General features: G+C 46.6%; 2 protein-coding genes and 1 long non-coding RNA gene across 3 annotated transcripts; all 3 read left to right on the plus strand.

Annotated features, from left to right (window-relative positions):
• Positions 1-3,154: 3,154 nt before the first annotated feature.
• On the plus strand, positions 3,155-3,532 carry LOC142892494 (uncharacterized). The gene is made up of 2 exons (XR_012927438.1): positions 3,155-3,296; positions 3,392-3,532. It is a non-coding gene; the product is annotated as an uncharacterized LOC142892494 (long non-coding RNA).
• A 1,076-nt stretch (positions 3,533-4,608) lies between these two features.
• abi3a (ABI family, member 3a) lies at positions 4,609-9,261 on the plus strand. The gene is given in 11 exon segments (XM_076032715.1): positions 4,609-4,743; positions 4,914-5,084; positions 5,240-5,422; positions 5,958-6,016; positions 6,129-6,188; positions 6,272-6,540; positions 6,852-6,989; positions 7,145-7,279; positions 7,407-7,511; positions 7,766-7,894; positions 7,965-9,261. Coding segments are annotated over 11 exon segments (1,545 nt in total). The 5' UTR covers positions 4,609-4,611; the 3' UTR covers positions 8,129-9,261.
• A 6,217-nt stretch (positions 9,262-15,478) lies between these two features.
• Positions 15,479-19,277, plus strand: rdm1 (RAD52 motif containing 1). The gene is made up of 7 exons (XM_076032673.1): positions 15,479-15,703; positions 17,105-17,284; positions 18,021-18,149; positions 18,284-18,455; positions 18,595-18,693; positions 18,782-18,858; positions 18,932-19,277. Exons 1-7 carry the CDS (start codon positions 15,605-15,607, stop codon positions 19,034-19,036), a joined length of 861 nt encoding a protein of 286 aa, XP_075888788.1. The 5' UTR covers positions 15,479-15,604; the 3' UTR covers positions 19,037-19,277.
• The last annotated feature ends 291 nt before the right edge of the window (positions 19,278-19,568 follow it).

The following is a 19,568-nucleotide window of genomic DNA, read 5'->3' on the forward strand; positions in this document are numbered from 1 at the left end:
TTCAGTTTTAACATCAGCTTGAAGGGTCAGCCTTCAACCCGCTGTGGTTGTTTATCTGTAACTGCCTCTCTCTACGATCCACTCGGATTCATTGCCCCATTCAGTCTAAGTGGAAAACGTATTCTTCAAGAGCTTTGTCATAGAGGTATTGGTTGGGATGACCCACTCCCAGAAGATATTATGCCGAGGTGGGAGGAATGGATAACTGGTCTTCTCACGTTGAAAGAAATCTCAATTCCGAGATGTTACCACCCACATGACTTCCATAACATCGTCAGAGTATAACTACACCACTTTTCAGATGCCAGCTGTGCAGGTTATGGTGCGTGTTCTTATCTCAGGTATAAAAATGACATGGATCAAGTCCATTGTTGTCTCATCATGGCAAAGGCAAGAGTTGCACCATCAAAGGTTACAAGTATCCCAAGACGTGAACTCTTAGCAGCCGTGGTTTCCGCCAAATTAAGTGTCATGTTAAAGAAGGAACTTGACATGGAAATTGATCAAGAATTTTTCTGGACTGATTCGCGAGTTGTGCTTGGATACATCAACAATGACACTCGTAGATTTCACATATTTGTTGCAAACCGCGTTCAACTGATAAGAAATAATAGTGATCCCAGTCAGTGGTATTATGTAGACACCTCAGAGAACCCAGCAGATCATGCATCCCGAGGTCTACATGCGTCAAACATTCACTCAACAAATTAGCTCCAAGGGCCAAAGTTTCTCTGGAAGCGTGAATTAAATCCAACACCCAGCGGCCCAGCTGAATTGCGCGTGGGAGACCCTGAAGTCAAGATAATTCAAGAGCTTGAAACCGAAGTCAATAACTGCAATGATATTCTCAAGCACTTTAATCACCTTTCCTCTTGGACAACATTGGTAAAGGTGGTTGCAAGAATCAAGAGATTGACGTCTAAACCAAAACAACATGGTCAACATGTCACTATTGAAGAACGTAAGAGGGCTGCAGAGGCAGTCATTAAAATCGCACAGCAGCAAGCCTTTCCCCATGAGATAAAGACGCTTCAAAGTGGAAAAAAACCTTCCAAACTCAAACTCTCTCTTCAACCTTGACCCCATATGGTCAGAAGACCTTCTCTCTGTTGGTGGGAGATTAAACCAGTCATCTCTCTGCCATAAAGTTAAGCTCCCAGTAATTTTACCAGGTAATAGTCACATTACTAAGCTGATTGTGTCCCACTACCATGCCAAGACGTGCCATCAAGGTCGAAGCCAGACACAAATGGAGCTTAGAACAAACGGATTCTGGGTCATTGGTGGGAGCAAATTGGTCGCTAAATTGATACACAACTGTGTGCTTTGCAGAAAACTTTGACGGCGGACAGAAAGCCAACGAATGGCTGAACTTCCCAAAGAACGTCTTGAAGCCTCAGCACCTTTTACATATAGCGGCATGGACTGCTTTGGTCCGTTCATTGCAAAGAAAGCCCGCAAGGAATACAAAAGATATGGTTTGATATTTACCTGTCTGTACTCTAGAGCTGTCCATATGGAAATGCTCAAAGATTTATCAACAGACTCATTCATCAACGCATTGAGATGCTTTATCAGCATCAGAGGAGCTGTCCGACAACTGCGCTGTGACCAAGGTTCTAACTTTGTTGGTGCCAGAAACGAGTTTAGGGAAGCACTTAAACAATGCGACACTCAGCTACTGGAGAATTTCCTGTCTGAAATGCAGTGTGAATTTGTCTTCAATGCCCCTTCTGCCAGTCACGCAGGTGGTGTTTGGGAACGGCAAATCAGAACTGTGAGAAACGTGTTGAATGCCACCTTCGCCCAGAGCTCAGGCCGACTTGATGACAGCTCTTTACGAACACTGTCATATGAGGCAATGGCAATCGTTAACAGCCGCCCGTTAACAGTAGATGGAATCGATGATCCACATGCACTAGAACCTTTAACACCGAATCACCTCATTATGATGAAATCGAAAGTTGCTCTTCCGCCCCCTGGGGTATTTGTCAATGAAGATGTATATGCTACAAAGAGATGGAGAGTCCAGTACCTGATTGAACAATTCTGGGGTCGCTGGAAAAAGGAGTATTTGCTCAACATATCGACAAGACAGAAATGGCACTTACCTCGGTGTAACCTCAGAGTCATTGTCATCATTAAAGATGATAACCTTCCGAGAAATCATTGGCAATTAGGACGAGTGGTGGAGGCTGTTCAAGACAGTGACGGCTTAGTCTGTCGAGTTAGAGTGCAAGTTGGAGAGCAAAGGTTTCAAGGGAAACAAAATCCTTCCTCCAAACCTTCCATTATCGAGAGACCAATTCAAAAATGAATGCTTCTTCTTGAAAATTGATTTAAACAAAGGGCCACAATAGTTAAATACACATTTCTTTACCGGTTATTATTATTTCACCTACACACTTTTGAGAGTTCAATGCAAAGTTATCCATGTATTATGTCAAGAAATTCTGTACAATTCATTTGCTCTTTGTGTATTTGTTCATTCATTGTAACAGAATTTGGTGGGAGTGTAAATGGCAGTGATTTTATTTTGAAGTGTTGTGTTACCTTTTTTCGTTTGTGCTTTTATTTTGAAAACCGCCAATTTCCTCTTTGCCGAAGAGAGTTTTGCGCCAAGGAGAAAATCTGAGGTGCTTTGAAGATGAATAAAAGCCAGCGACAGTGTCCTTTTACTTTGAAGCCTTAAAAATTGAAAAAAAACCTCCTTAATTCACCTTAATGTGAAAAATGTCCCGCCACTCAAATCAGACTTCACATAATTTCCGTCGTCAGTACACGTATAAAAACTGTACCTTCTGCTGCGTAGAGACTGTTGATCCTCATTCATCTGACTTCGAAGAATGAGATTTTATGTGAAATATCCCTGAGAAATCAACAAAGTGTCTGGAAATATTTTTTCTAGTTCAAAATCTGTTTTTTAATTGATTGGTGCAATAAAATGAATGGACAGAAAGTGGAAACACTCTAAACTGGACCAGAGGAAGTACGGTTTTATTAACTGGTAGAGAAAATAAATTAGTGGAAGATTATCAGGGGAATTCATTTTAAAATGGTATCTGACCGATGAAGTCAGCACCTAAGGCGCTCGCTTTTTCTCAGTCTGATTCCAGATTCCAGCTGTGTGGCATCATCGTCGGTGTCATGGCGAGGTCAGGACGTGACATCATCGACTTCCCGGCGTTGGAGAGGGAGCTGCAGGGGGTGCTAGAGGCAGAGAGACGGTACACCAGGGAGAACGATTCCAAGCTGAGGGCGGTTCACCAGCGGGTGGCGTCCTACAGCGAGTTCAGGTAAGCGACCAGGTCACGTGATCCAGTGAGTCCTGCTGTGCCTCAGTGTGTGTGTGTGTGTGTGTGTGTGTGTGTGTGTGTGTGTGTGTCCTCAGAGACCTGGTGGCCACGTCTCACCTGAAGCCCCTGGACACTGAGGATCGCCGTCCGTCTGGGCGGAAACAGCCCTGGAACCCGGTGGTTGGCGGCAGGAAGTCCTCCTAACCACCGAAGAAGGAGAAGTAGAAAAGGAAGAAAACGTTTTTTTGTTTTTTTTTTAATTATGCTGGTTTCATGTCCAATAAATGTTTGAAAACTCGACAAATGTTTTATGGTTTTCTCTCTGAGAGGTTGTGTGTTGTGAGTGACCAGCAGGTGGAGCAGTAACATCGTGATGAGACAATTCTATTATTTTTTCCAGAGATGATTTTATATTGTGTATCGGTTCCTGTCGCCGATGACTTGGAGGTGGTGGTTCTCACGTCTCGTCTCACTTCCTGTTGTGACTTCCTCTCTGCTGTGAAAGAGGAAGTGGTTTTTTCCTCTTAGCTCCACCACAGCATCAGAGGTCTCACTCTGACTCTTCCGCTCTCCGCCATCACCAGCCTGGGCCCAGGGCTTTTGCTTCCTCCTTCCTTCAAAGGTAATTGTGGCTCTTCAAAGGCCAGTTTTGGCCATTCAGACATTTAATAGATGATTTTTGATGTTTACTTTACACAACCAAGGTTTGTTTTCATTGGCGCTCTACTCCCCTCCCCTTCCTGGTTGGCCAGCTGCTTACTACTAATGCTAGCTAGCAGGAAAGAAGGCTACTGACTTGCAGTAAAGCTTTGCCCACTTAAGAAAAAAAAAAGGTTGGATGCATCGCTGTGGTCATCAGGTGGACCTGGGTCAAATCTGATAGGCTGGTGTCAGTGCAGAGCTCTTCCAGGGTGGTCTGAGAGAAGGTTGCAGGAGTGAGAGGTTCTTCTGCAGAGAAGATCTTTTGCCCCACTCAGCACCACTTAAAACTCCTCCTGCAGGGTGAGGAGAGTCAGAGAGGACGAGGACAGACAGGCAGGAGGATAGACAGACAGACTTCATTTTGGGGTGAGTTGTGCTTGATTCCTCTCCAGTCTAATTAGACTGGTTAGCTTGAATTGTCTAATTAGCCTGGTTAGCTGCTGGGACCTTGATCTGATCAGGAACAGGTGTGTGTGTATTTTTCCTCAGTAGAAGTTTAAAGTGGCTCCCCCTGGTGGTCTCCAGTGCACGGGCCAATCACAGAGCAGAGAAGTCACAGAGCCTTAGTTAACGTCCAGCAGAGTTGCACACTGTGTGCTGTTCATCAGCGGCCATGAAGCAGGAAGTCGTGCAAGAGGAGGTGCTGAAGATCCTGCAGGGGGCGCCGGCGGCCCGGAAGGCTCTGCTGGAGAACCACCAAAACCTGCTCAACTTGTCTGAGTACTGCACCAACAACTACCTGCAGGTACAGCGCCAGCACAGGGGCCAGGCCCGTGGAGCCAGTCCCTGTGGCTCCTCCAATGATTGTGCTGAGCTAAGCTAGCAGTTTGCAGCTCCTCCCTTGATTGTGCTAGGATAAGGTAGCAGTTTGCAACCCCTCCTGTGATTGTGCTATGCTAAGCTAACTCCTGTCAGTCAGGTGAGGATACCTTGAAGGCGCTGGAGGTAACCAAGAACTTCACCACCCAATCCCTGGCAAGTGTGGCGTACCAGATTAGCACGTTAGCCGCCAGTGTGCTAAGTCTGCTGGACGCTCAGACCAATCAGCTGCGTCACATGGAGTCCTCCATCAACCTGATTGGACAGGTGGGTCCCAATGATCGATGACAGGAGTGAGACATGTTCCTCCTTCACAGCGCCCCCATACAGAAGTGTGTGTGTGTGTGTGTGTGTGTGTGTGTGTGTGTGTGTGTGTGTGTGTGTGTGTGTGTGTGTGTGTGTGTGTCCGCTCAATGTTTTAGACGGTGGAGATGCACAAGGAGAAAGTGTCTCGGAGAGAAATCGGTGCCTTCACAGCTGTGAGACGGGTTTCACGTGGCCACAAGATACTCCCACCCACCCCCACCGGCACGCAGCCCCACCCAGCGTACAGCCGTCGGCCAATCAGCTACCAGCAGCTGGACAGCCTCGGTCACGGCATCAAGGCAAGTGACTGCAACGACAGCCTATCGAGAGAAACTAAAACCAGAACACCAACCGGAAGTGGTGTGGAGCGCCTCCACCTACAGCCAGGCAGTGAGAACTGTTACTGCTGCCGCCACAGCAGCAGCAACAGCAGCAACAGTAGCAGCAGAACCAGTAACAGCAGCAGCAGCAGGTGTAGAAGTATGAAAGCAGACTGACAAATGTAGAAACAATGTCAGCGTTCTGCTGTCTGAACCAAGTCACACACACTCACTCACTCCCTCACTCACGCACACACAGAAGCACACATGCGCGCACACACACATGCATGCACGCAGACACACACAAACACACACACACACACACACACACACACACACACACACACACACACACACTGGCTCTTTGTTGACCGTGGGAAAATGTTTGTACTCATTAGAGCTGTAAAGGCTGAATTGATGCTCCCCCCCTCTCCTCTCTCCCTCTCTCAAACCCCCCTCAACCCTTCCCTCCTCACACACACACACACAAACACACTCTTGCTCCCTTTCCTAGGTCTCTGGGAAACAGTTGGACCGAACAGGAACAATTCGTAAACATGGCACCTCCATCAGGTTCTTCTTTCAATCTACTATGTCTATTCACGGCCACTTCCTTTTTCACATCAACCCTGCTCACTGTGTGTGTGTGTGTGTGTGTGTGTGTGTGTGTGTGTGTGTGTTGCAGAGCTGCTAAAGCTCCAGATCCAGTCCACTGCCCAGTGGCGCCCCCTGGCAGTGGGTGAGTGTGTGCAGTGTGGTTCTGGTTCTAATCAGGTTCTCTGAATGACCGTATATGTGTGTGTGTGTGTGTGTGTGTGTGTGTGCCAGCTTTGGGAAACCTGTAGCTCCACCCACCATCCCATCGACCTGCCCAGCTCCACCTACCTGTGACATCATCAGTCCGCTGCTGGATGACGACGTGACTCCTCCCCTGGCAGTCAGTGATGATGTCACACCTCCCCCTGCTGGTCCTACTGATGTATCACAACCAAATGAGGCCCCGCCTCCTCCTCCACCACCTCCTCCTCCTCCCTCCTTTGATGATCTGTTAAATCCCAGCTTTTCACCGTTGACCCCGCCCCTTCATCTGCCAACAGGTGTGATGTTTTTGAATTGCTTGATTCGCATTGCAGGACCTCTGAGTGACCTCAAAGTGACCTGACTATGACCTAGCAGTGACTCCTCAGTGACCTATTGTGACATTGCAATGACCTCCCTTGACCTCTCACTCACCTCTCACTCACCTATCGTGATGTTGTAATGATCTCAGTGACCTCACATCACGTCTCAGGGACCTCAGTAATCTCTCAGTGATCTATTGTGACCTCTCAGTGACCCCACTCTGACCTATCGTGACCTTGCAGTAACCTCTGAGTGACCTGTGTGTGACCTCCCCTCTGTGTCTCAGTGGAGGAGGAGGGTGGTCTCCCCTCTCCGTCTCCGCCCCCTCCTCTTCCTGAGGATGACCTACTTCCTGCAATACCCAGCGAGGCCTCAGAACTTCCCGCTCCACCGCCCCCACCCCCGGCCAACCAGGAAGGAGATGGTAGCTGTCTGTCTGTCTGTCTGTCTGTCTGTCTATCTGTGTGACGGCTCTTCTACCAAACTGGCCAATATTACAAATATCACATGAATGGTAACCAGAAGGCATATTGTCTTCTTCTTCTTCGTCTTCGTCTTTTCTCTGGGGCTTTTCTGCAGTGACCCTCCTGTCTAGGAGGAGTCGCCACCGTTGCTCGCCCCCTGCCTCCCGCTCTGTCTCACTCAGGGTCCGCTCTGGCCCTGCCTCCCGCTCCCGCTACACTCGCTCCCTCTTCCTGCCTTCCATCCAACCGTGTAAGTCGCTGCCACTGGCGTCCAATCACAAGACGGCAGATTGAGTATGAGGAGTCAAAGTGCATGAGCTGCTTGTCCTGTTGCTCCGCTCACTTTTTGTCCGTCTGTCTGTCTGTCTGTCTGCCAGTGATGATCCCACCCCCTCCCGCCTATCCGCCCCCCAATGCTCCGCCCATCCCCCCCTCTGCTTCCTCTTCTCGGCTCTGCCTACCTGCTCGCCTGGAACACCTGGGTAAGAGCGCTGCATGGGGATTACCGTGGCACTACATCATTGCAACCTCACAACGCGATATTTGAATTGCACCCTGTTTCTAAGCCACGCCCACTCACGGCTGAATGGACACACACACACACACACACTCACACACACACACACACACACACACACACACACACACTCACACACTCACACACACTCACACACACACACACACTCACTACTGCCATTTACAAAAGATCTCTTCAGATCTCTTTTGCAATTATCAGATCTGGAGATCCCAGCCCCGCCCCCTCCACTCCCATTGGATTACGAGGGAGTTTGCGACGACAGGGTGGCACCCTTGCCCCCCCCTGTGGATGATGACATCATGGCCCCGCTCCACTACCTGGACAAAGGTACGTCAGTTCAAGGTACCTGCACAACTCATACCGGCACAGTGTGATTTTTACTTCCCTCTCCGTCCAGTGGTGGTGTTGTACGACTACCAGGCCTCCAGGCCCGACGACCTGACGCTTGCCGAGGGCGACTTGGTCTACCTGACCCGTCGCCATGATGACGGATGGTGCGAGGGGGTCCTCCGCGGCAACACAGGCTTCTTCCCCGAGAATTACGTCCAGTTATGTGACTAGACATTGGCCCTTGCCTCCTCCTCCTCCTGACTGTCAAGCTTGTTGTCACATTTGGAACATCGGATATTTCATGCATGACGGCAAAATATCAAACTACTTCTTTTTCCTTTGCTAATATAATTTTCATTGTCTGCTTGCTGAAAGCAATTACTTCTAACAGTCTTGATCTTTAGCTGGCCTGTAGTAACACGTCGTGCCTGTAGAGGCTGCTGTAGTCACAGCTGGTCAGCCGTTCTGCTGTTGCAAAAGTCATTTAATGTTGCACTGACAAAAAAAAATGTCACTCTTCTTGCTCCTTTCTGAACTGAATCACAGAAAACTCAGTTGTTTTGAATTGTTGGTTTTTGTTTGTTATTCTGGCCTGAGGACAGTGGCTGTAGAACAAAAACGGGGTTCTGCTTCTGATTCGAAAAAAAAGAGGCCAACAAGGAAGTATCAAAATCCTGCATTCTGTCATTAGTCAGCAGGCACTGCCAGAGTTAGGCAAAAAGCCTATAAATAACTAACTGTTAACAAAGGGTGGAACCTTAAAGGTCACCTATTATACTAATTTTTCAGGCCTTTGTATTTGATTTCTGGCCCCTCCAGAGCAGCGACACACGATTACCTGCACTGAAAGCTTTCTAGATCTGTGTATCTCGCTGCATCGCCACCTCGTATTTCCTGCATCCCCCGAAAACTGTTTTGCTTCACTCCACCCCCGGCCTCCTCCGTGCACACCTCCTGCCCAGCCCACTCCGCTGTGATTGGTCACACTCTTGGTCACTGCTGAGCCTCACTTCCTCAGTTTGCCTGTGCGGGTTGAGTGTAAACAGCAAACTTTAAGAAACCATCACAATTTAAACACTTACCGTCGGGAGGCTTCATCCTTCAGCAGCAGTTTACCGGCTAATCCAGCTTCGTACGGACCCAGCGCGGGCTGAGTTACAGCCACAAGGCGGACCGAAGGTCCCTGGATGTTTTTTGTGCCTTCCGTGTCCGCAGAACCATATTTTACTTTTTGTACTGACCGTGTTTTTGTTTTGTATTTTTTTTTGCAAGACATTTTAATAGGGCTTACAATGATTTTGTTTCATACTGTTGACTTGTATCAAAACACTGTCCTAGCAGAGAAAATATATACGCTGAAACGATCACTTGAGTCATAGAGTCGTTTATTATTAGACAAGAATATCTGCACAACTTACGTCCACACCAAGCACAAAGCAGGAAGAGCTCTATACAACCCATGTTACCATGCTGGCAGCGTGAACATCGCTATAAGGAGTGAAACTTGCGAGTCAGAATCACTGCCTCTTCAGTTTCGCTGCCAGCGAACACAACACACATGCAGAGCACGGAGTTAGCGGTGGTGGCTAACAGTTTGTCGACACGGTTAAGCAGCCGTACTTTGCAAATAGTCTTAAAACTAATGTTGCTTGAGGTCACAATACACTCACAGTCCTCATACATGTTTTACATGTGTTACTATTCTCTCGTCGTCCACTGGCTGAGTCGAGCCCGTCTCCCTCCTGTTGCCCACCAGGCCGGTGTTCCATCGCATCCGCATTAGGCTGAACAAACCTCCAACATTTTCTCTGCTTGTTCCACTCCGACGGTTGTGGTCCTTGGTGCTTTGGCAGTCACTCAGCAGTCGCTCGTTTTTTGTTTTGTTTTTTCATTTCCCTCACACCAAAAAAAAATCATTTTCTTGGAGCAGCACACAGCAACATCACTTCCGGGGCAGGGCGGAACCAGTCCAACAGTATGCCTGAGCTTGGCCATGAAAGGAAATCCGGCACGCATTGATGTCAATGTGATCCCATGTTTAAAAAAAACTATGAAACAGAGCGTTCAGAACCATGGCCAACAACTTGCAGGGCTTACGTCCAAACGCATGAACCTCATTATTTGACGCTTTGGCATCGTTTGACACTACTAGTATTCAACATTGTAACAGTATTTAGAACTCAGAAAAGTGGAAAAGCATCATAGGTCCCCTTTAAATTCACACTGTTAAAATGAGGTCACAATATTTCTGTTGGTCAAAATCAGCCCAAAAAAACATTAAGCCAACCAGCTCGCAGGCCCACGACTGACTGATTTGGAGTAGGAATGGCCATGACGTTGGGGGTGTGGCTAAAGTTTGATAGTCAACTGCAGTTAGCTTACTGGCAGGTGAGCGGCTACCTCCCACACTACCATGTGACCATGAAAGCAATGCTGATGTCTCCGTGACTCCGCCCATTTTTATGTACAGCCAGTAGTCAGAGCCACGCACAGTGGAAGCCTGGGTAAGAGTGCAGTGCTGGCCCTCTGTGGTGGGAGGATTGAGCCCATAATTATAAATAATAAATTACACATAATTTGTTCATTTCAACGTTGATAGAGTGAAATAAAAACAGAGTTGATGTACAACAAACAGCATGCATGATTTATGGTGTGCAGCTAAACAGAAAACCAGGACAGGTAGTTTTTCCAGATTTTCAACTTCACGATTCACATCTTGTTACTGTAAAATAAATATATTGTTCAGTTTTTTTAAAAGTTAAAAAAACAGCAAAGGCCAACAAAAAATGTTATTGTGATTATCCCCCCCAAAAAATAAATAAAAAGAAGACTGTGTGGGACAACAACATAAATAGTGAACCGGATCGACTCCCAGAATGCACTGCTGTCCCCCTCTAAACACACCCGACTGTCAGCAACCTGGGGCCCGTTGCACGACAGTAGGATTCCTTCATCCACGATCAGTAACCAAGGAGTGTTCAACCAATCCACAACACGTGTGTCCAGGTTCGATCAGTTGCACAAAAACACATCCAGGATGACCAGACACGGGCTGTATCTCAATTCATAATACAGCAGCACGCAAAGCATCCTGGGATACAGAAGGACGCAAAGGCTAGTAGCGGTGAATTTTAGTTAATTGGGTCAAGCCTTTGCGCAATGCTATGATGACTGGCCTTTAAATGCATCCTTCGTCAAACTTGTCTCCCCGGTAACCAAATGGGACGGTCTGGCCTTCAGCATATTTCCTGGTTGCTTCACCGCTGTTCCCTACGGCTGGCCAACACCGGACGTGACATTTTTATAGTATCAAGCTCACCATTACTTAACATTAACAGTCACATATTTTAACTGAATTTTGGGGTTTTGGTTTAACATACTCTGCCTGGCCAAAAAGAAGTCGCCACCAAAATTACAGGTCAAACACTCTAATATTTTGTTGGATCGCCTTCAGCTTTGATTACGGCACACATTCGCTGTTGCATTGTTTCGATAAGCTTCTGCAATGTCACGAGATGTATTTCCACCCAGTGTCGCATTAATTTTGCCTACAGTACAGGCTTGTACAGTAGGCACTAGGCATGGTGTCTGGTCTATTTTGTGCGCAAGCCGCGAGCAAAAAAGCCAGAGGACAATGAACAATTTTCAAGCGCTCATGGAATGTAATCGAACACAATCGAATACATACATATGTATGTATATATATGTGTATATATATATATATACATACATATATATACACATATAAAAAACATGAAACTTCATTCATACCAACAAAATCAAAGAAACAGAAATAAGAACTAATCAGGGGCTGCGGCCTAAAGGTGGACAAAGCTGGTGAGAGGAGGTTTGTCGTCAAACAAAAGTTAAACAAATCAAAATACACCAAAAGGATATGTGACAATCACACTCACACCTCGTGAACCCACGGCAACCCAGGGAAGACACTGTACACAGGGACAGGACCACCAGCCTGCAGCAACTGAAAGCAAAAGAACAAACAATTATCACAAAGGAATGAAATTCAAAATAAGCATGGGCAAACACAAAACTCAACAAAAATACCTTCCCCAAAATAACTACCCCAAGAAAGAGAACACTTGCCCCAAACCAATATTTAATTTACAAAAGAAAATAAATTATATAAGAAAACAAAGAAATTGAGGGACTGAAATTAAGAAAACAAAGGAGCTTCAAAAGAAATAAAACAAACAAACAAAAAAAAAAAAACTAATCATAATCCAGATAATGCCAATCGCACAGTTTAAAAGATTAATTTAAGAAAAATATTTAATCCTGTGCGGGGCCGAGTTGGATGTGGCCCGATGTGACAGGAACCTCGGCTGCCGTAGCCACACCAAGTCGGAAGCACCAGAGGGCTCGGCAATGAGCGCAGCGACGAGAGGGGCCACAGCCGGGCCAGCAGGAAGACAGCCCTAGAACAGGTGATCATGCACCTAAAACAGGCACTAATTCCCCAGGAGACAGAACAGCAGGGGCGACCACACGGCCGCAACATCAACAGACCCTGCCAGCCGATGGGTTCCCCTCACCAAAAAAAAAATAAAAAAAAATAATGAATATCATTAAATATATTATAGTAATAGCTAAAATAAAGAAGTGCGTACCTTTACGGGGTCGTACAGGCGCACTCGCGCTAGGGTGAGAAAGAGGAGCCCACACAGTCGCCGGGGTTCACCTATGACCACACTCTCGTTTATGGAGTGGGGGAAGGTTGGTTGATAAATGTAATTGATCAAACTCACAAAGGACTGGAAACGGACATAAAAAAGAAATGAATAATTTTAATATTTATAATATTTAATATGATTTGATCGGGGCACCACCTGCTTTTTGATTGTTGACGTCAGCAGGAAACGCCAGAATCAGTCTCAATACCGTCTCCTTAACGGGGAGTTCTTGACGATACGCTGGGATTTGAACCACACTTTAATAAGTCAGTCAAACAATGACATCAGGCTTAATGTGCATTTATTTGTGTAACAATAGATGGTTCACACAGAGCAGCATGACATGAGTGTGATCATGAAGACACAATCAGCAACGAACTGTGCGAGTGTTGGGTGTGCGTGCGTACGTGTGTATGTGTGTGTGTTTGTGTGTGTGTGTGTGTGTGTGTGAGAGAGAGAGTGAGAGAGAGAGAGAGAGAGAGTGTGGGCGAGAGAGAGAGAGAGAGAGAGAGAGAGAGAGAGTAAATAAAGAAAACCTAAACTTAAGCTAAAAGTAACAAAATAAAAGAAGAAATATAAAAGAGTTTTGTTTGTCTACTAGACTTGTTGTGGCTAAGTCTAGCAAAAATGATTTGGCAATTATTTGTTAAGCTGATGCGACACCAGACTCTTTGACAGTGAGTGAATGATGAGGGCTTACGTTGGATGAGCTTCTTCCAAGGTGGTCCTGGGTATTTGTACTGTACCGTTCGGGTCCGGTACCGCGCAGGGAGCTTGGATTAGCAACACCGACCGTCGAGGTGGAACTGCCCGTTCTGCTCTGTCCTGCAGGTGGCTTCACTGGCGTTTTGGCATCAGATTAGAGTCTTTCTTCATAACCAGTTGTAATTTTGGTGATCAAACGAAGGGAAGGAAGTTAAAATGAAAAATAATGGTCACTGGACGGGGCTGAGTTGTTTCTGCTTCTGTCTTAAATTGGCCTTTTGCCAGAAATTAGTTGACAAAAAATTAGAATCAAGAAAAATGACAAAGACACAAACACTAGACAAGACGACACTAAGAAAGACTAGACAACACTCAGGAAAACTAAAACTAACTCTGAGAGAAAGGAACTGAATTCACTGGTATAACTTGGAGAAGAGGCGGTCTTTTGAACTCCAAGAACCAATGAAAAGGCTGTTCCAACACTAAAACTGGATGGGTCATCTTACTCTATATGCATATGATGAATATGTATGTGGTGTCCGGTTCGTTGCTGATAAAGAAATGAAACAACAACCGAAAGTGAAATAGAATCCTTCGTATGGTGGATGCCTTACGAAAGTTAGGCAACAGTTGAGGAAGACAAAGCGTTCAAAGCACATTAAACCAACATATATTTATATCTAAATACCTATCAACCTATCTAAGCATGCATACAGAAGTAGGAGGAAGTTTGTTTATATTTAAAAGATAAAGGAAATATTTCACAGATTAAACATTCAGGCACTTATATGGGCATGTTTACAAATACATTTATATATATGAGTAGATATATGTATCTGTTGTCAATATTTAAAAAGGTGTATGTATGGATTGAGGTAACAGTTGCCTAAGTGTAATGTGGAAAACTGGTGGTGGTAATGATAGGGATTACGACAAGGCATTGTTGGATCGCCTTATTTTCTAGTGTCGTGCTGACGATCCGCGTGTTCGTTTAATGACGAGTCTTAGGAGAAGAATGCTGATTTTATCTTTAGTATGCAAATGAATTCAGAATACAAGTATACAGAGCAATTACATAACAAATACCGACAGTTACTAGAACATCTCTCCACCCAGCGTTGTGCATCGCAGTTTTTCTTTGTGCGTCATTGAAACAATAACCACAACCACATACGAGATACACACCCACACCCCACCCCCACCCCACACACACACACACACACACACACACACACACACACACCAGTACAACGATGTACAACCATCCTTGTGACCCATGCCTATGCACGCAACTGCCTACCTGTGCCTGAATTAAAGTCCTCAAACCGCATTCAACCTTTCATCATTGTGTCCTGACTGACGCCCCATGGGCGAGTGAAGCTGAAACACTGAATCTGCCTTACGTACTATCCTCCCACATAGCCTTTAGAACACACTCTCCCTCTCTCACACTCCCTCTTTTACTCTCTCCCTCTCTCTCTCTCGCTGTCAATTTCATTTTCCAAACAGGCAGCAGTGGTGCCACAGAAAGTCCTTAAGTTGCTCTTCAAAATTAGGTTTCTTTTCTTGTCTTTTTTTCTTCATTTCCACATGAAAACAAAAACAAAAAAAACAAGCCTGGATGAAGTCGCTCAGCGGCGTGTTGTGTTGCATTTTCTTGTTTTTGATAGCTTTTATTTTTTATTTAATTGAACCTTTATTTAACCAGGTCGGTCCCACTGAGACACAAAGACCTCTTTTTAAGGGGAAGCCTGGCCACGATGGCAACAGGGTATGAGTTGAAAGTTACAACAGTAAGACAATGCACCATGACAAGGACGGACAACAAAACATGGACATACAGTAAAATACAAGCAAGCTTCACTCTGACGTCATCATTTCCAGGCTCTTGCGTTGTGCTGGTTCCCCCCTGGAGGTGGCGTTGCTCTGCAGACATCAGCAGCAGGCAACAATTAACAAACTTCCCCGCTGTTTTGTGAGTTGTGTCGCTGTGTTGTGTGGTGTTGTTTCACAGCCCAACACGCTTCATATATTGATTCTGTTTTTCTATTTGTATTATTTTCGTGTTAATAAGTGTTTTTCCTGCTGGACTCCCCACCTTGTGATTGAATTCCTCGTGACGTCATGCCGCCTGCTGTGTTTCGATTGGTTTCCGTAGTAGGTCCCACCCCTCAGCGGAAGCGCGGCAAAGTGCGGAGGGAAACAAAAGCCGAGGAGGAACTTCACGGACCCGAAAACCACGACACGACACGCACGCACACACGCACACACTCTTTGAGTGTGTGCGTGTGTGTGCGCGCCCCCTCGCGCCATGCAGCCGGACGTCCTGGAGTTCCGTGTTCCGATGGAGAACAACAAGACGTTGCTGGTCTGGAACATCGAACCCGACAGGGACGCGCAGCACGTCCACGTCAGTGTGTGTGTGTGTGTGTGTGTGTGTGTGTGAGAGAGGGGGGAGCTGCTCTGTGTACGTGTATTAGGGTAGCTGCCTCGCACGAGAGGGAGAGAAATGTGTCTTTGTACTGGATTTTTAATTTTCACTCAATGATTCTACTGCAGGCTGGTAGTACGCCACCCTCGGGTGCTCCAAAAATAATTTTCAGAAAATTATGATGTCGTTTTTCCAAAGTAATGCTCTTTGAAAGATTTATACTGTAGTTGTACTGTACTGCTCCACTGCAGTCAAGGATATCAAACAATAAAATCACGATTTTTGGATGAGATTTATTTTGAAATGCTACATCAGAAGTTTCTGAAAATTGTCTGGAGCATCCTGGGGTGGTGTACCGTCAGCCGACAGTGGAATCATGGAGTGACTATGAGGAATTTCTTAGAAATAATAATCTGAATTCCAGTACAGGACAACTATGAAGTGCCAATTTTTGTATGAACTTTATTTTGAAATGCGACATCAGAATTTTCTGAAAATTAGTGTGGAGCATCCTGGGGTGGTGTACCGTCAGCCGACAGTGGAATCATGGAGTGACTATGAGGAATTTCTTAGAAATAATAATCTGAATTCCAGTACAGGACAACTATGAAGTGCCAATTTTTGTATGAACTTTATTTTGAAATGCGACATCAGAATTTTCTGAAAATTAGTGTGGAGCATCCTGGGGTGGTGTACTGCCAGCCTGGAATCATGGAGTGACTATGAGGAATCTTTCAAATATTAATCTGAAATCAAGGATATTAAACAATAAAATCACGATTTTTGAGTTATCTTTATTTTTGAAATGCTAGATCAGATCAGTTCTGAAATTGGGTATGGAGCATCCTGGGGTGCTGTACTGGAAGAATAAACTGACAAAAAAGGATTTTCCAAAAATATTAATCTGAAACCAAGTGCAGAGAAAAGCGTTTATTTGTCGTTTCCCCATTATGCTCAGTGATTACCGTAATACCTGGTGTACACGGAGCCAGTAAAAAGCGAGTGCCTGCTGGCTCGACCACTTTTGTCAAACTGTTGGTTGGTTTGACCGCAGTTGGAGGGAGAGGAGTGGGAGTTCGGGTTCCCATTGTAGCAGTATTATTTTTCAAATGCGTGTGAGTGAGTGCGTGCACGGGTTGAGTGAGTGAGAGAAAGATAAAAAAAAATAATAATAATGTTGAACTTGAAGAAATGACAAACAAAGAGATTTTATCTTGCTATGTTTCAATGTTATGATTTGTGTGTGTGAGAAAAATCCTGAAATCATTTTTGCTTCATAAAGCAGCAGCTTGGTCTTCAGTGTCTGTTATGGTCAGAGGTCACGCTAAGGTCACCCACTGAGTGAGTGTGTGTGTGTGTGTGTGTGTGTGTGTGTCCCAGGACATGCTGGCGGCCGTCTTCTCATCCTTCGGACTGCTCCACCTGCTGCAGCTCTGTCCTAACGCCCCGCTGGCTCCACCTGGTTTCTACGCCGTGGTCAAATTCTACTCAGCTGCTCAGGCAGCCGCCGCCCAGCGAGAGACAGATGGACGGACGCTGTTCCAGAGGTCACCGCTCAAGGTTTGTGCCACCACCACTGTTACTGCTGCTGCTGTTACTGTTACTACTACTGCTGCTGCTGTGACTGTTACTACTACTGCTGCTGCTGCTGTTACTGCCACTACGACTACTGCTACTGCTGTTACTGCCACTACTACTACTGCTACTGCTGTTACTGCAGTTGCTGTGACTGTTACTGCTGTTACTGCAGTTACTGTTACCCCCAATTTACACCAAAAGCGTCTGTGGCGGGTCCGCAGCAGAAGACGACCATTAAAGTCAGTGTGCGAGTTCATACCAGACATAATGCGGGCACGTTGCAGAAGCGTTGCAGAAGCGTGTAACCACGCCGCCCTGGTAAAGAACGCCACCGTTCACGCGTTGTGACCGCAAACGCGCAGCGGGTAGAATCGTTCAGGCGGAAAGTCAATGACTGGAAAACACTTTCATCACATTTTCATCATAATTTACAATGTGCTGGATTTTGTTTTACATGTGCTGGATTTCACTGTGAATCGTCAACGTGACGTATCATCTTAAAATTCTGATTGAGCAGCCCGCTCGGGAAAGCGTTTGGTGTGAGAGGGTACGGAGCAGTTTCCATGTGGCACCACAGATGCTTTTGGTCTAAATTGGGGGTTACTGCTCCTCTTGTTGCTGCTGCTGCGCTTGCTGCTGCTGCTGCTGCTGCTGCTGCTGCTGCTGCTGCTGCTGCTGCTTCTGCAGACACATGGACAGGTGACGTCTTTGTGTGAAGGTGAGGCTGAGTTCCAGAGACACGCCTCGCTTCCTGTCCAATCGCCCCAGGCTGCTTAGCCACACCCACTGCCTGCAGCTGGCCAATCACTACTTGGGATTCAACGGCTGGAACTCTGACATCATCACGGTGAGAGAGAGAGAGAGAGAGAGAGAGAGAGAGAGAGAGAGAGAGAGAGAGAGAGAGAGAGAGAGAGAGAGAGAGAGAGAGAGAGAATCTGCGGGTGAGTCTCTTGGTCACTTCCTGTGTCGTCTTGTCCACAGCTGAAGGAGCTGCCAGGTGGGGAGGAGCAAGGGGCAGAGCTGGAGGGGGCCGCAACTGGAGGCAGTAGGGGGCGGAGCCTGAGGTTCGGCTGCCTGCTGCGACTCTCTTTCCCTCGACACCAACGGACGAGCACGGCGTCAGCCGTGGTGGAGGACAGCTTCACCTGCACAGGTGAGTCTTTGACATTTGAGCTGCCTGCTGTCCGTTCCCCAGACTGAGTGTGTGTGTGTGTGTGTGTGTGTGTGTGTGTTTGTGTTTGTGTGTGTGTGTGTGTGTGTGTGTGTGTGTGTGTGTGTGTGTGTGTGTGCAGGCCCGGAAGACCTCCTCCGAAGGCGCTCTCGACTCCAACGGATGGCGAGGGAACAAGCCCTGGTCCGGGCCTTTAGCACCGTTCTGCTGGTGATCCTCGGTACTGATTCTGTAGCTGCTGCAGTATCCGGACCGCCCCCTGGGAATGCAGCACTGCCGATGTGTCAGTATAACTCTCTCTCTGCTAGGTGATGGCCGGACGATGGTGGAGGTCGCGCCCCCCCCGGATCACCACCTGCCTGAACACGACCAGCAGCTTATTCAGGTAACTCGCTTGCCAGCCTGCGATTGGTGGGAGCGTCTCTGATGTCACTGCCTGACTGCCTCCTCCTGCCCAGGTCAACCAGCTCACTGTTGACAGCAGTGGCAACGGTGATGGAGAGGCGGAGCTAGACCTGACGATGTGGCCGACGCCCAGCAGTGATGTCACGTGTTTTACCTAATAAAAGTGTTTTCTGTCTGACTGTGCTCTGATTGGTCTCTAGGACTGACCACTGGGATCACTGAGATTGACTACTAGAACACTGGGAGCACTGGGATCATTGGGATTGACCACTAGGTCGACTGGGGAATGCTGAGGCCTGATTGGTCAGCTGGAGTTTGTCCTCAGTCTGTGCGCCTGTCTCTGTGTGTGCGTTTGTCTGTCTGTTTGGGTGTGAATTTCTTTATAAAAAAAAAAAGAAATATATATATCCATGATAATTCTGGCTTGATGTAGAGGCTGAGGTATTAAATATGATATATGATACACTGCCTGGCCAAAAAAAAAGTCGCCACCAAAAATACAGGTCCCACACTCTAATACAGGGGTGTCCAAACTATGACCCGCGGGCTAACTGCGGCCCGCAGTCCATTTTTAATTGGCCCGCAAGACATTTTATAAATAAAATAGAATATGGCCCGCACTTCAACTTTTGCCTGAGTGTATTGCACTTCTTCGTTTTAACACCAGGGGGAGCTGCTCCCACTGAGTGC

This window comes from Nelusetta ayraudi, unplaced genomic scaffold (assembly GCF_046127955.1).
Source record: "Nelusetta ayraudi isolate G7.1 ecotype Tasmania unplaced genomic scaffold, CSIRO-AGI_Nayr_v1 ptg000034l, whole genome shotgun sequence".
Classification (NCBI taxonomy): Eukaryota; Metazoa; Chordata; class Actinopteri; order Tetraodontiformes; family Monacanthidae; genus Nelusetta; species Nelusetta ayraudi.

Excerpts from the sequence above, each read along its gene's own strand:
- rdm1 (XM_076032673.1), top strand. The coding sequence starts at position 15,605 with ATGCAGCCGGACGTCCTGGAGTTCCGTGTTCCGATGGAGAACAACAAG. Across the intron at positions 18,150-18,283 it reads GGAACTCTGACATCATCACG|CTGAAGGAGCTGCCAGGTGG; the intron begins GTGAGAGAGAGA and ends TCTTGTCCACAG. Across the intron at positions 18,859-18,931 it reads ACGACCAGCAGCTTATTCAG|GTCAACCAGCTCACTGTTGA; the intron begins GTAACTCGCTTG and ends CCTCCTGCCCAG.